Source organism: Chrysemys picta, chromosome 1 (genome assembly GCF_011386835.1).
Source record: "Chrysemys picta bellii isolate R12L10 chromosome 1, ASM1138683v2, whole genome shotgun sequence".
In the NCBI taxonomy this organism is placed as follows: domain Eukaryota; kingdom Metazoa; phylum Chordata; order Testudines; family Emydidae; genus Chrysemys; species Chrysemys picta.
This window is the reverse complement of record NC_088791.1, coordinates 214,442,901-214,459,628: the sequence shown is the minus strand read 5'-3', so window position 1 is coordinate 214,459,628 and position 16,728 is coordinate 214,442,901. Positions and strand designations below refer to the sequence as shown.

Sequence of the window (16,728 nt, the reverse complement as noted above, 5' to 3'; positions counted from 1 at the left end):
AACCTTAATTTAAATAATCACTGGTTCTTAATTTTGTTTTGCATATGTACCTTTTTAGTTATTCTCCTAAAGAAAGGTTGATTCTCATGGGATAATAATAATTAAAACATGTTGATTTGCAAACAAATATAGTCTTTTACACTAAATTAGGAACTTTATGCTAACCAGGTGGGTACACTATATCTGTACATGTTAATTTAAGCAATTATATAGGTTAACATGTGTTTAGGAAGATATTTTTTATGTTAGAAAATGGTGAATGATATATTTCTTATTAACTAGATTCATTTTTTACTTGTGATTTGTGTTTAAGCTGAATTTGGATGGAAATTTGCATTCAATTAAAAAGGCACAAAAACAGCATTTAACATTTTTGTTTTTATTAGTTAAATAAAAACTACCTTACATGTGATGGATATAGAAAAAAAAAGTTTATACACACTGATTATACTATACCAGAGGTGTATCACTATAAGCTAACAGTACAATTATATGTATTGCACTACTTTAGGCTCAGCAGACTGCACCTGCAGATACAGTTTTATGTAGTGCAAATGCACATGATGTAGAGCCCAAGGGTATCAAATAGATAGCTCCTTAACAGTAGCTAGGGAAGTTAAAGAAATATCAGCAGTTACTAGCAGGTAAATAAATACAGAAGTGCTAGCGGGAGGGAGGTGGTAATAACTGTAGGCCGCAGGATGAAAGTCTGAAAGAGTAGTAATTGAGTGTACCTTGATATTGCTTCATGATTTTTATCCTCCACATCTAGCTGTATAATATCCTCCTTTTCCAATATTCTAATTACTGTTCCCAGGTTAATTCAGTCTTTTATGAATTTGTTTATGTGCGGTACATATGTAGTGCTTTGGTTTGTTCTGAAATCAGAACTTGCTGTTTTTCCCCTTATTTCTTAGGGGTTTTTTTTTTTTTTTGAGAGAGAGAGAGAGTATAATATGCATTAAGGGAAACTGGTCACGTGCTACTATTTCTAATTAAATAACTTAAGTTCCAAATTCATGAAAGCTTCACTGGCACACCAACATCCTTGTTTCTGCATGACTGTGTTGAGCAGATAATACATCTGTATACTTCGCATGAGCAAGAGGGCATGAAATAAATGGAACTGTAGGTGTAATTGGCTAGGAGTTTGTCCATCAGTGTTCTTCAGGAAAGTTGTGAAATATATGCAGAGGCAGTCTATTGTTTATCTCTCAGGTCTTCATTGCCAACTGGAGTTGAAAGACTCCAAAGGGAACTACATCTGGGGCCAGATCCAAAGCCCACTGAAATCAATGGGAGGCTTTCTGTTGATTTCAGTGGGCTTTGGATTAGGTTCTTGCAGAGAAGAATTATCCAGACAAGATGTATGTCTCTTGGAGGGTGCGCGCAATGAAGGTAGTAAAATGGAGTGAGGCTTCATTTGTTTGTCTTTTTTTCCTCTCCTGCAAAATTTGCACGTTATTCTCAACAGAATTGCATAATAGAGAGGATTGGGGGAACATTTAGCCAGGTTCTGTGATGTAAGATTTGTTCATTATGCTTTTAAACAAGGCGGGTTTGGTATTTTTCTAGGGTTTGGCAGGAGGCTCTGTTGTACCAGGAATACATCATGAAAAGGGGTAGAAATTAGATTGTATCTTACATTCTTTTTACAACTGTGATTTACATAGTTATACTGCCCTCTCAAGATTCTCGAAGTATACTTGTTCTTTCCAAATTTTTCTTCGCATGCATTCCATTCCACAGCTTGATCATTCCTTAGACATTCAGAGACTGAATACAGCAGTGGCTCTCAACCTTTCCAGACCCCTTTTAGGAGTCTGATTTGTCTTGCAAACCCCAAGTTTCACCTCACTTAAAAATTACTTTTTTGCTTACAAAATCAGACGTAAAAATACAAGTATCACAGCACATTGTCACTGAAAAATTGCTTACGTTCTCATTTTTACCATATAATTATAAAATAAATTAATTGGAATGTAAATATTGTACTTACATTTCAGTGTATAGAGCAGTATAAACAAGTCCTTGTCTGTATGAAATATTAGTTTGCACTGACTTCATTAGTGCTTTTTATGTATCTTGTTGTAAAACTAGGCAAATATCTAGTGACCTCTGGAAGACCTCTGAGTACCCCCAGGAGTACATGTACCCCTGGTTGAGAACCACTGACTTAGAGAATCTATGAGTATTGTGCAGTATGATCTTGTACCACTAGGTGGAGACAAAAGACTAATATTGGCTAGCAACTTCTCAGCACACCAGAGTCCATGGAAAAGTTTTGTGTGAGAGAATTTTGAAGATTTATTTGCATTAACAAGAGTGCTAGGACAGACTTGGCTAGTTGTAGGATTTGTTTTTATATTGTAGATAGTTATGGAAGACAGTTTGAAAAGAGAGGATTAGATTTTTAACATGGCTAATAGTTGTGGTAGTGTAGTAGTAACCATGTGACTTTTTATCTCCGAATATGCTTGACACATGCGTACAGCACATGAAAACTATTCAGTTTCCTCTCAGTTGTTCAGCTTGCACTCTTGGCTCTTATAACCTCACTCTTTCAGTAGTTCCTCAGGCATCATAGTTCTCCAGCCATACACAAGACCTGAATCTCCAATGCAAAAAATCAAACCAGCAACTTCCCCCAGCATGTTGTGAGGTGCGGAGAGACCCTGTCAGTCCTTTATATATCATAAAGAAGCAAAAAGGGCCTGAAGACATACTACTGAACACAGTCCCATTGATTTGAATAGGAATGCATGCAGTACTAAGGGTTTAAAGGGTTGGCCCATGGTGTAATTACTGTTTCTTTCATCGTTTCCTCTCCCTGTGAAGCAGAGAAGTGAAGTGATTTGCCAAAGGCTACATGGTGAGGGCTTGATCCTATGAGGGGCTGAGTACCCTCCTCTCTTATTGGAGATAGTGGGAGTTGAGGGTGCTCAGGATCTTGAAGAATAGAGCCCTGAGTCATTGACCAATCTTAGAACTTGGGACCTCCTGACTGAGTCCCATATGGTCATTCTTTCCAGACCTCACTAGTTACAATGTTGTTTGGGCCATGTTTCTGTTTCATGCAGGGTAAAATATCCTTTTCCTAAAGGAATAGGGTTGGATTTTCAAAATTGCCTAAGTCAGTCCGTTTTAACCTGTGATCTGTGGATCCCTGGGGGTTCACAGACTATGTGTAAGATTTCCAAAGGGGTCTGCACCTCTATTTGAAAAATTTTAGGGGTCTGCAAATAAAAAAAGGTTAAAAACCACTGACCTAAGTGACATAGGAGCATAAGTTCCACTCCTAAATCACTTATGTGCTTTTGAAGTGCTTTTGAAAATCTCACTCAGAGTTGTCCTAACTGCCTCAAAACTACCGTTTTGCATGCTGTCCAAACCTGTTGGAAGGTTCTCTAACAGCTGATGTATGATGGTTGTTTTGTTATCAGTCATCAGCTGTTTTGTATAACCCAACCATTTTAACTGATAGCCACTATTCTTGATGCCAGATACTTGCCCTGCCAATCTAACCTTCTCAGCCAATAGCTGTCATCTTGAGCCTGTTTATGAAATGAAAACTTCAAAAATATTTTTGTATGGGAACTGCACTTCCTTGTCTGGGTCATCTTTCCTGTCCAGATAAAAATGTTCTCGGAATGTTTATGGTGGGTTTTTGTGCATTCCACTAACTACTGTTGTGAGGATCAGATTTCTTCCCCCCATCGCCATCTGTCATGCTGCTCCTTCCCAACCACTCTCCAATATAATAGAAGTCTGCCCTTGTAGATTCTTCAGACCCGTTGGGCCATTGCCTCATAGCTGCTCTTCTCTGTGTGTGTGTGTAATTTCTTGTCAGTTCTTTCAAAATTCTTCTGACCAACACTACTACTTTTGAGGCATGGTTCCTGTGTGTGTGTTTGTGTGTGTGGTCCACACATGGGTATGCATGTGCACCATGCACACCCACATATGGAATCTCCCACCACACATAAACACTTACTTAGCCAAAATGATTTTCTGTCTTGCTGTAGAATAGATATCTTCTGGCCCTTAGTCACGCTGAAATAAAAGGGAATATTGGCCGAATTCAACTGCTTCCTTTGTCCTAGTCCCATGTAAGAAAAGAGCTATTGATATTACCCTTCCTTTTTCCTTCTAGTAGGAAACCTGGCTGCTACCACACAAAGCATGGTGGTAGGGTGTGCAGTCATGTGGCAGAGGAAAGAAAAAATGTTGCAAGGGATAGGTTTATCTTAAAATATGAGGTGGGGAATTGTTGACACTAATATTGTGTATGTTGTGGGGATTTAACTGGAGCTGATTGAAGGTTTTTGAGGAGCTTCCTGGAGGCGGGATGGGGTAGGGTATGGTGCATAAGAAAGGGACAAACTTTTCATGAAAAGTTTTGACCCTCTCTGTATTCGCTATTCATATTGCAATAGTGCTTTGAGGTCAGCCTGGCTGGTTCTTCACTGTGCATATAATAAATGATAGCCTCTGTCCCAAAGAGCTTACAGTCTCTAAAAGGTGAGACAATTTACATTTGGGGAAAGGCATGGACAGTGAAAGGTGTAAGTATTCTAATCCATGTAAGAATGTATGGGGTGTTTAAATCTTACTATATAGAAATATGTAGTCTTTTTATAATGCAAGTAAGCTTACTTAAAATTCCCCATGTCTAATATGCTTGAGAGTTACAAATCATGGTAGGTACTCTCCTGTTCAGAAAGCTGCAGAGCTATCTCATCGTGGCACCTATAAAGAAAAAGCCAAAACAAAAATAAATTGGGAAAAATTCCCTCAAGACGGTTACAGTACAAAATAGAAAAGACTTCTCCAACTCTGTGGTGTGCTGAAAGCTTTTGCTGAACAAAAAGGGGAAAAATTAAGGGCCTGATTCTGATTTCACGTATTACTGTATAAAACAGGAGTAATTCCATTAGTCAACCTGTTTAAACTGCATTAAACGCAGTATAAGTGAGATGGAATGAAGCCTCTCGTTTTGTCTAATATTGCCCATTACTGAATACAAAATGATGGAAGAAAAAGTGTATTGCTTCAGCCTTGAATTGTGTTCCTTAAACCTACACTCATTTTTTAACTATTTCCCCTATCTGACTGAAGATGGTCATTTGTGTATTAGTCTTGATCCTTGTCTGAATAATTTCAGTGGTGCAGGAACGTCTCCTAAATTTGCTCTAACTTGGCATCATAACTGCAACCTAGAAGTAATCTAAGTGAAACTTTTTGCTACAATTCATTAAACTATTCTGTTTGCCTGTCAACTCTGGTTGTCTGTCAACTGTTAGCGAGGGGGGATGTTTTTGGATAATTTGTTTGATAATTGGAATATCCATATCTAAATTTTCTAGGCAGTGTTTTTTGTTTTGTTTTTGGCTTGTTAAATAAAAATAGACAATTACTTTGAAACAAAAGCAATATAAAACCTACATTTCTATATGTCAATTCAAACAGGGTGTTAAAAATACTGTAAAATGGAATGTGTCTGACCACTCTTAGGGCAAGTCTTGATTTGAGGAGTGGGAGTTTGTGGGTTTGACAAAATGTAGAAATTACACACTGAAGTGTTTTGTTCTTTCCTGTAATTTGTTTGCCACATTGGCTATAGTGATTCCTCTGTCGTATATGAAGACAGGAGAAGAGATTGGATACTAAGATGACAGTCTGGGAAACTAGTTATAGCGATATATATATTTTTTGTGTGTCATTGTGTGCCTTATTGGTCTCACCATTAAACTTCCTCCGTAATGGTGGTATGTTCCATAAATTACCAAGAGCTATTTTCTATTTGTGAATCTTAAATTACACACACAAGCTGTTTTGGTACTCTCATTGAATTTGATGTCAAAACAAAATTATATGGTTGGGAAAGGACAGCTGAACCAAATAACCACTGCAGTCCTCTGGATAATAATAGGTTACTAAACGAGTACTACAGTAGTCTCTTCAGTGTATTGCTTTATACAGTTGTGCTAAGTTAAAGTGCCCAACTCTTACCTTTTATAAATTTCTTCTTTTCCATTTCTTGATACCTATAGTATTCGTAAACCTGTTCAGAAATAAGTATGAAATATTGCAATGTGATGTGTGCAGTCTTGGGCCATGTAATCAAGAGTGTGTTTGCAAATGAAATATCATATCAGTTTTAATGATCACTGTTTTACCCAACTCTCTTTGGCATTCCAGCAAACTGAAAGTGAGCACATTAAGGGTAAAAGATGACGTTTAAAAAAATACTTTGTAAGACAGAAAGCTTTCTTTATTTCATCCATGGAACTTACAGTATAATGCAAAAAGTCAAGGTACAATAAAATAAAAGTGGGATGGCATCTCTCCCTATCTCCCTTCCAAACTTCTCTGAACACTTTCAGATTTGTTTCAAATACACCATAGTGGAGAGGATCCCTGTAATAGTAGGAAGCAAAGAAACTGTTTCATACCTTTTCATTCCCAAAGTCAAAACAGACAGGTTGAGCTTACTTTCTAGATATTATCTGGGGCTGCCACACAGAAGAAACAGTTTTGAAAGAAACTGCTCAACTATACTAGATTAAATATAAGATTTGCTTGGTTCAGTCTGTTCTCATTATGTATGTCTGTTGTTCGGGCTGACTTTTTTGTGTCTGTGTCCAAAAATAAGCTTATATTAAGTTAGGGCTATTTTTTAACAAATTAGAAGTCGTCTTGGAAGAAGAAACACAATAGTAAAATTCTCATTGGTGTCTTAAGTAAAGTCTATTCTCAAAAAACAAAACTCTGTAATGCTTTAGCAAAACATATGAATATTGTATGTGAAAGATCATTTGAAAGTGCTGTGTTAATTAATTCTGTGTTTTTATCATCAAAGTCATTAAAAGAGCTTGATCCGCTTCAGATGAGAGGACTTTGAGAATACCCAATAAAGGGTGACATTTAAGTCTTTAGAATGAGAACCAGCTATATAGCAGTGGTAGTATTTCATGTCTTTCCAGTCAGGTACAAATCATGCAAGTAGTCTGGAAGGAAAAAAAGAAGATACCTTAATTTTTTTTAAATCTCGGACTACTCCAAAAGTTTCTCAAAACAGGTGAAAAAAATTGCTTTTGCTTAGGCAGAGTTTGTTACTTTAGGCTTTTCTGCCTTTGTCTCTTTTCCATGCAAATTTAAGATTTAAAGGTCTTCTAGGGTTATGATGGGTAGGTTTTGGGGCATGTAAGGAGAAGGTCATTCTAGAAACTGTGAAGCTGGTGCTGATGGTTGAATTATCCAATTCTTAAAAATGTTTGAAAGATTAGAATACAGCTTAGTGTCTGTTTAATTAAGACTAATGGTCTATTATTATGAGCTCTACAGTAAATAGTGACAATGTTGAGGCTTAGTTCTTCTCAGGAACATGTTTTTAGGGACTTTTGCTCAGACCATATGTCAGTAAGATTTGATTATACTGTTACATATAAGTTCCTTTTTTTTTGTCTTCTATGATAAATGTGACATATCCATTGGAAATTATAAAAGGGTTAAAAAGCTATTGTTGCTACTGAAAGTAGACTTGAAGATCTGTTAGTTCGTGCTTCTAGTGACTGGAGGTCTGCAAAATATAATCTCTTTTCCTGCCACTAAGTTAGGCAGCATTGCCTTTTGTTTAAGTGACAGAGGTAAGTAGCTTTTCTCTCTTAGATGGAAGGTTTTCTGTTCCAGTCCTCATCTAGATAGCTGATAACCATATCTACTTACCTGTGTGGTCCTGGGCTCCCTGTGCCGCACTGCAGAGTCGGCAGAATCCAGACGAGGAGCAAATAAGGGAGTCTGCAACTGTATAGATCACCTGCCATTATGATGGGGGAGGGGGAAGGAATGCAGTAGTGATTCCTTGTGCAGGTCTGCAAATCTGGAGAAAGGATCCACTCCCTTCTTCCGACCCTTCTTGGAGATCTCCAGTACAGGCTCAGAGTGTGTGTGTGTGATGTTATTGATTTATATATATTTATTTATATTATATGTTATTTAATTATATATAAATAACATCACACACTCTCTCTCTCTCTCTCTCTCTCTCTCTCACCCTCTCTCCCTACTGGAGATTTCCAAAAAGGATCAGAAGAAGGGGATGGATCCTTTCTCCAGAGTTTCAGACCTGCACCGGAATCACTACTGCATCCTCAGCCACACCACTCCTCCCCCCCTCCCATAGTGTGCGTGTGTATATGTATACATATATATAATGCCAGCTCAGGTTTTATTGTTCATTTTTTTTCTCACTTGGACCATCTGGATTTTTTTATTTCATACAAGTCTAAGTCCGATGTAGCTATGTTTGTTCCTTGAAGAAGAAACACCTTTTCAAGTGCCCTCCCATGTTCCCCTTCCCTCCTCACCCCAAACACACACACACACACACACACTGCTCATATTTGTTTTACAGGTTTAGTTTATTGCAGCAGGGGTAAAATCTTACTAAGCTGACCCCAAAGATTAGAGATCTCAAATTTACCTTTAGCAAGAATGTGCCAATAAAGATTTCTTGTATTAATCTATTGAGGAGAAAACTGAATAAAACAAAAACCTTGCATTTACCCTCTATGTAACTCATAACAAAAGGGAATTTCCTTAAGCAAGGGCTGTAATGCTGAGAGACCTCAGCAGACCAGCCAAGGCTAACTTCATTTTTTTTGTTTTTGTTTTGGTTTAGTATTCTTAGCATATCAACAGATGACATCTAAAGCAATGTTTAGTGTCTTCCAATTAAGAGTATTTTTGAAGTATAAGATGCACTCAGATACTCTGCTGAATGCTAACATAAAAGTCCAGACGTAAGATTGATTTGAGAAATAAAGGGAGTGTTTTCTAGTGTGGAATAACTAAACATTCTACTTGTAAAGAACCAATAGACTTTTTGTTATAGACCATTTTCTTAGATGTTCCCTTAAAATAGAACATATGCATGTTGTGAAGGAAATTGTTGATTGTTTGAGACAGTAGAGATCCTGAATTAGTTCCCCAGTTGACTTTTCTCTAACAGGGATGTGCTGAATGGGACTCCTGGAAACCTTTTGGTAAATCTCTGGCACAACCAAATTTAAATGAAGACTTCCTTGTTTCTGATGGAGTCTTGGGGGCTGCTGAACTATCCCTGTCAGATGACTTATCTCTGGGAGTCATAAAAATACTTCTGAAGAACCCTTTAAAAATAAATAAAAGGAAAAAACCCTAGAACTTTAGAATGAGCAGATTGCACCAAATGTATGGTGTGTTTGTATCTGTCTCTTGAAGGAGGAAATGCCTCTGCTGAATCTTCATCCCATGTCCCTTCAATGGGTACAAGCCTGGGTTGGACTGTCAATATATGCTCAATATATCTTTCAGGAATAAAATATAAACATTTCCAGCAAATGTCACTGAATAAATTTGTTTATCTAGCAACATTACAGCTTTTCCTAGTTAACGTGATGAGAGAGCATGTTTTTGTTTAGCTGGGAAAACAAATGAACTGCAAGTACGTGCTTAAATGGGGAATTGTTATTGGGGCACTTTGTTAAAACATTGGCAGAGCATCTACTGCTTCAAAATTGGTTGTATTGCCTGCAGTTCTAGAATTGGTACCAAAATCCACAAGTGGGATGGCTACCATGGAACAAATGACAAACATTTTTGATATGGAACTCTTTCTTAGACTTTCAGTTACTACCTAAAATAATAGCCTACACTATGGACTTACCTTCTTTTCCTGAGATATTCAGAAGGGATTGACTTATCCCTAATTTTTTCCAAACCAGGTACAGAGAAGTGGCTACATGCCTTCCACTTACCACCCTCTTTACATGGTGACCTCATATCTCACTTTCTCAATTGCCTGTTGAAGAGTATGATTTTTAAACCATGGCTTTTCAGTTTTTCAAGTTAGTCTCATAAAAGGGTGTATACCACAAGAACTGCCTGGCTGGTTGGGGTGGGTGGTTGTTGTGGAGTTTGTTACTTGGAATGAAAGTATACGATTTTTAGTTTGTCCTTCTGTGGAGGTGGTGGTGTCTTGGCAATAGTCTTACGAGGGGAAATAATAGCAGGTCATTTAGATTTTACTTTCTTTTGATAAGCAAATAATTGCGAATATCTTTGGAGGGGAGAAAACCACTGTTGGTTGCTTAGATACCAAAAAAAAGTATTCTTTGGGAAGCACCTGCATTTCAGTAGCATGACACAAAGGAACTGAAGGTAAGGCAGAAATCCCTCTGCTGAATCTCTGTTGTTTCAACATTGTTTTATGGATGAGTAGATTAAATTGTTAAACGTAGATTGACTCATGCAACATAGTCTGGTTAAGATTTTAATTAAGAAAAACCTGACTTATAATGCTTTTTACTAATGTATGGAAGCAATCATAAAGAAAATGATTATGCTGTTCATATAAATATCATTAATGTCTGCTGTAATTGGAAGCACTGATGCAGTGAATGCTCCTGCTAATGAGAAGGGAGTCAGACAATCCTCTAGTACTTACAAATTGTGATTGGATAGGTGTCTTTACATGAAAGGGTAAGTGAGATGGAAAAACAAGTTATTCAGACTTCATCTTGCATTTAACGTTGGAAGCACTGTGTATTAAGAAGAGCTCAAACATATCTCGGTAGTGCAGAGCAGCCTAGAATTAATTTATACATGTGTTTGTGCCTATGCACCTATAATTTTTCTTTACTTCATTGTAACTAGGACTTGATATATATTTTTTTTGTTTTTGTCCTCCTCTCAGGGAAACTGTATCAATCTGACTGAAGCTTTGACCCTCTATGAAGAACAGCTCGGCAGGCTTTATTGCCCTGTGGAGTTCTCAAAGGAAACTGTATGTGTACCCTCATACATGGAATTGTATCCTTGACAAATATAAAAGGTTGAGCCTGTATGATTAATAAATCAAACAACCCCAGTTCGTCGGGTTGGAGTGAACTAAATAGTTCTTTTCTTTAAATGAACAAGACAACACTTTTAAATGCCCTAACCTAATCACATTTTGTAATTACTAAACAGGAAGTGAACTACTGTAGTAGTGGTTGGGCGGAGGGAGGGAACGGCTTAAAAGTGCCATGAAACCACAGCTCCCATTTGATGTCCTTATGAGAGGGGCCCGGCACCTTTCAAAATTGGGCCACTTGTTCCTTAACTCTCCTATAAAGTTGTCAGCTGTGGGGTATACCTCCACAGGATAAACTCATAAACCTGTGGGAATGAAAAATCAAGGAGTCAGGGACTCAGCCAGGATTTTCAAGGCCCAGGACAAGCTGCTCCTCCCTCCCCTCAAGTCTCATCCCTTCAACTTGTCTTTGTCTCTGTCCCTTCACCTTGATGATTATTTCCCCTCCTTGGTCTAAATAGCCACTTCCTGTGGAGAAACAGAGGAAGGAGGGTCAGGAAATGTTTCCTCTGAGCTTCTTGTATGGTTTTTTCCCCCCTCTCTCCCATCAAGGGAAGAGGTTTGAGGCATGGAAAGGCTGCCCAAGTTTTCAGCTTGCCAACTATGCATCAATATTCAGATAGCATCTTAAAGCATCTTTAAGACAAATAGAAAAGGCATAAATGCCATCTCTTTTGGCTTTACCCTTATGATTAACAGCTTTAATGTATTCAGTAGACAATATTTTTCACTGTCTATTATATAGGCCATGCCTTGCTTAATTTAACTCTGTAAATGGTTTGGGTGCATTTTCTATTAAAGACGTTTAAGTGTTTGTTGTGTTGTTTGTGCAGTAGTATTGCAAAATGCTTCTACATGAACTATGGCAAGAAGTGCTACTGCATTCCTCTGGAGAGTATATTTAAATGTTTCTAGTGAGGTAATTGGCATGAAATGCCACTAAAGCTAATTCTGTTAATTCTGGCTACTAAATAGGCATAATCAGGCTTCAAAGTGAACAGCTCTTATAAAGGTCAAGTTTTCATTCATTCTGTCTGTCAACATGACAAGATAACACCATATATTCAGAAATGCTAATAAGGGCGGCAGGAGTCATGCTGCCTTCAGACTAGCCTCTAGCATGTTTGCAGGACATTACTTTTGTTTGTTTAACTTAGACTTCTGGTATGCATTAATGTTAATAGCATACATTTTATTCTAAAAAAAGGAAAACTAGATATTAAAACTAATAAGTATTCCAGATAAGTTGACATAAGAATGGGAAGGAAATTCCATCTGTACTCTGTTTAAATCACTGTCATCTGTTAGTGCTGCAGAGCAATGCACACTACTCTCATCCTAAAATTTGCCCGTGTCTTCACCTTACCTCCCTCCTTCCCATGCCACAAGGGGGCAAGTAGATTTACACAGAAGTGGATCTAATCTTCCTCATACCCCATGAATATCAGAAAGCAGGGAGCTCAAGCAGATCACTTGCCATTCAGGAGATACGCTGCCTCTTCATATCTTCTGCACAGTGGAAGTGTGTTGGTTTTGCTGTATCTGGATCCTTCTGCACTCATGGAGAAGGGACTAGAATCTGCTCCCAGCAGAACAAAATGTTGTGCTAACTGCTTCCAGGCCAATGTACAACAAGAAGAGGGAAACATTATGGGGAATACCCAAGATCAAAACCAAGAAAGTGTGATGGCAGTCAAAATAAGAAAGGGACAGAAATGACAGAAACTATAAGTAGAAGTCCTGGCAGTTGTGGAACAAATCTTTTCATATAAATACAGGAAAAATCCATGTCACTAAATTAAAAACATGAGTGTGAGGCAAAAAAGTACTTCACAAAAATGGCATCTAGCCCTAAGTGTCAAAGGGGTCCTACTTCCTGGGATCAAGAAGGAATGGTGGGGATATTACCCATCCTATCTTTCTGAGCTATAATAAACAGGGCTTATTTGGAGATTTATTTCACTTTAGTTCTAAAAGTGCTTCTTTGACAATATACTACACAGTTTGCTTTGTTCCTTGACTTTTTTTTTCTTCAGATGGGTTTTCTACGCTATTTGGAAGACAAGAACTGAAGTGTGAAGATCAAGATATTCTAATTGTGTGCTGCATGGAGCATATAGGCTTGCCGCGTGCTGCATATTGGCATCTTGAGCCTTTAAATTATATGCTGTAGATGATCCTGAAACTTAGTCATGCTATTGATTGTGAATTCTTTAAATGTTTTTTATTATTATTTTAATTTAAAAGCAAATGGAAAATGTATATTTTGATGAGGTAGGGTGTTATTTTTGAAAGTCAACTTAAAGATGAATTAGCAGCAAAACTATAGCTGCTGAATGCACTGAACCTTTAGAATGTGATCCTTTTTATTTTTTTGTAGATCTTCACAAACTGATTAAAAAAAGACATCTTTAGCATTTCATTCCTGAGGGTGGTCCATGTATTTTTTTTCTCCAGATATTAACTCCCTTATAGATTATGGTGCTTTTAAAGGATGGCGGGTTTCTCTTAAGTGAATACCACAATGCTTCCATTACAGAAAATGTGAAGGGCATAACATTTTTAAAGAATACCCTATGCCCTTAGTTATAAAGGGAAGGAGCTAATTTGAGGTTTCATTTGTTTATGCCTTAGTTTAATTCATCATGCTACTGTAGTCTCTTCAGCAGACAAAGCTCTGATGTGTCACCGTTTAGAATTACTTAGCCCTGTCACATTTATTAGTTTGATTTTAATATGGATTAAGAGTAGGTTATAGAGGCATTTTCAGCACCATAACTTTGAAAATTAAAGCCTATTTTCATTCCCACCAGAATGTGGGATGTTGAAATGTGTAATGAGGCTTCTAGTAGGCAGACGCTCCTTACTTAGCTTTATGGCAGAACATTATGTCCATAGAGAATGAAAGTCGAGTAAAAGGGAAGACGAGAGAAAGTGATTTAGGTCCTTGTGCATTCGTATTCTGTGTGTGCTTAGATGTATTCACTTCACTAGGTTAAACTCTGATCATATGGATTCAGGTGTCCACAGTGACACTAATTCAGGATTAGGCCCAGACGCTTCCTGGCTCGCCGAGCTCTGGTCAAGTGAAAAAATTCACTGGTAAGTCAAAATTCCAATAGAAGGAAGATTGCATTATTTTTTGTGGGATTTTTTAAAGAAAAAAATTTCTGCCCTTCAATATTTCTGCACATTATCTGAAATTATATTTTTGTAAAAGCTTGCTATTTACCGATTGCCAACTTTATTGTAAGCAGAACATTAAAAAGATTCCACCTCAGAGGAGGTAAGAAGTCTAACCCTTTGGGATGTCTGAGAGAATAAAAAAATTCACTGTCCCTCCCTGAGTATCCAACATCGTGGACCAAAATGAGACTATCTTTAAACACCAGGTTTCCTATGTACTGTAGTTTGAGGCAAAGTGGTTTCCCTCCCCTCCCCACCTCTCCCCCCCATTAATAATGAATTCAGATTGTCAAAAAACTAGATTTCCAATTATTACGCTCTGAAGAAACAGTACAACTGATGTGTTCTGTTATATGTGTCAAAACTACTAATGAATGTAAGTAGCCTCTGAAGAAATCCAAAATGATATTAGTTAGAACCCTTGCAAAAAAAATCTCCTTTGCTCTTCACTTGGTGTATATTTTTGTATGTATGGTTATGCTATTAGAGACACCACTTTAACTTCGGAAGCTAAGTGAAGTTCTTTGTATTCCCTGTTTTAATTTACCGCTTTAAGTGATTGCAAGCAGCATTACTTATTTCATACACCTGGGGCCAAATCACTCCTTGATTTACAGCCTGTGCAGTCCTATCAACTCTTCAAGAATAGCCTCCTTGTAGGAAAGTGGAAAGAGCCTTCTCCTGGTCCCTAGGCATTCGTGGCAGTGTCACATCCAGAGCACAGAACATTGTAGTGATCATACTGCTAGACCCTGAACAGTTGTAATTGTGCATTTGTGGCTGAAGGTTGAAGTCAGTGGGATTATATATGGGGTGAAAACTAAGGCCCTGATCCTGCCAAAACACCTGTGCTTAACTTCACATGCATGAGTAGTGCCGTTTCCTTGGTTGTGATGACTCATGTATGTAATGTTAAGTGTGCATGCATGGATGCATGCAGGATTGAGGCTTAAGATAGCCCGTGTCTTGATGTTTGGAGTGATTCTACCACACACCCCTGCCCCCCCAAGCTTGTGGATTAGAACGTGATCTAATACACTTTATAGGTTTGTAGCACCAAGACTATTGCTTTGTTTTGCATAGATACATGGAATTAGAGCTGTTTGAAAGTGGAAAGATGCTGTGAAATCAGTCCCTGGAATGTTCAGTGAGGGAGAGGAGTCCTAAATTGGTGGGTGATGGGGAGGTGAGAGGAAGCATTGTTTTGAAAGCTGATCAGTACATATGACAATTTTTCCTCTCATATTGATATTGTGAAAAGAGGGTGGGGAGTGTAACTTTTGTTTTGGAATGTTTTTATGTAGACTTTCTTAAAGTGATAGATGTAGTAGAAAACAGACAGGCAAACAGTGAACACTGCTGTTTTTCTCTTTACATTACTACCTTGTTTAAAGCACTGTTGTTCATTATTTATTTGTTATTTCTGTAGTGTAAACTTGAAACAAAATCAGCTTCATGTGAATGTCAGATGAAACTTGCTATAGTTGAACAACACCTTACATTTAAAGCCAGTTGGGACATAGTTACGAGTGCCTCACTACACATGGAAACAGAGACTGAAAAAATGGTTTTTATTCTTTGCACTAAATGCTGCTTCCACCAAGAAATGTGATTAAATATTTAAAAACTTGATTGGTAGTAATTTGACTGTGCTGAAAGAAGACTGCTGGCATTGTATCTACTGCACGAGTGCAGTGCACATGTTAAAATAAAGGTACACTCTTATTATCTGTATGACTGAATTGTTAAATTCACTTGTGGATTCCCGTATTCAGTATTAAAGACCATGCAATGGTCTAATGTGGTGACCATCAATGTGTCTCCATTCCTTTCCAATCCCCACCCAATATATATGCACAATATTGTTGAGTTTTGTGTCCTTTTATTGAGACATTAAAGGAGTTTTTCCTGCCTCTCATGATCAGCAATTTACGTTTTTTTGGTTTTTTTACCATCACGCAAGAATGTGCTAGGAACTTTATTGTGACCTATAAAAGAAGAGGTCCTTGCCATGAACAGCTTACAGTAAAATTCCGGCCTGCCCTGTGATGGGGAAACAAAACGACAGGACTGTGGGAGGACATGGGTTCCAGCAATATAATCGTATGGTTACTTGGTATTGACAATGGCAAGTGCAAAACTGCATTTATATATACATATGTAATGTTAACTCGTAGGAGAAATTGTAGAAGTGACTATTCAGAAGGGATTTAAATGGAAGTTGATGGTTTGTATGTATGCTGGGTTGGCAAAATGGCTTTAGAAGGACATTCCATACATGGGGAGGTATAGAGAAAGATGCTGAGGAAGGGACATCAGAAGAAAAAGAGGCATCAAGAATAGCATAGTTTGTAGGAGATAGGGCCTTCTGAAAGAGAGAACAAGTTTGAACCTGCTAACAGGACAATGAGCTAACAACGGGTTTTAAAGAGGGGATTCCTCTGGTCAGTGCTAGAAGAAGGTGACTTTAGAGGCATAATGCTGGATGGATTTTGGTGAGTGGGATCAAGATAACTGGAGAAAAGGAAGTTGTAGATGTCCTGGTGGGTGATTATGACATTGGTGCAGAAAAGAAGAGAGCAAGTTCTAGATACTTTGGGGAAGAAGGCAAGATCTGTTTGCAACTGTGTATGGCGAGAGGAATT

The 16,728-nt window shown here is 37.8% G+C and overlaps 1 protein-coding gene across 1 annotated transcript in view; it reads left to right on the top strand.

The window, feature by feature from the left end:
* The window catches only part of SMS (spermine synthase), a 70,812-nt gene extending 54,801 nt beyond the window's left edge, over positions 1–16,011 (top strand). The window contains exons 10-11 of the mRNA XM_008170208.4: positions 10,739–10,854; positions 12,934–16,011. Coding sequence (XP_008168430.1) covers positions 10,739–10,854; positions 12,934–12,976 — 159 coding nt within the window. The 3' untranslated portion in view covers positions 12,977–16,011. The remainder of the gene's footprint in view (positions 1–10,738; positions 10,855–12,933) is intronic.
* Positions 16,012–16,728: the final 717 nt, after the last annotated feature.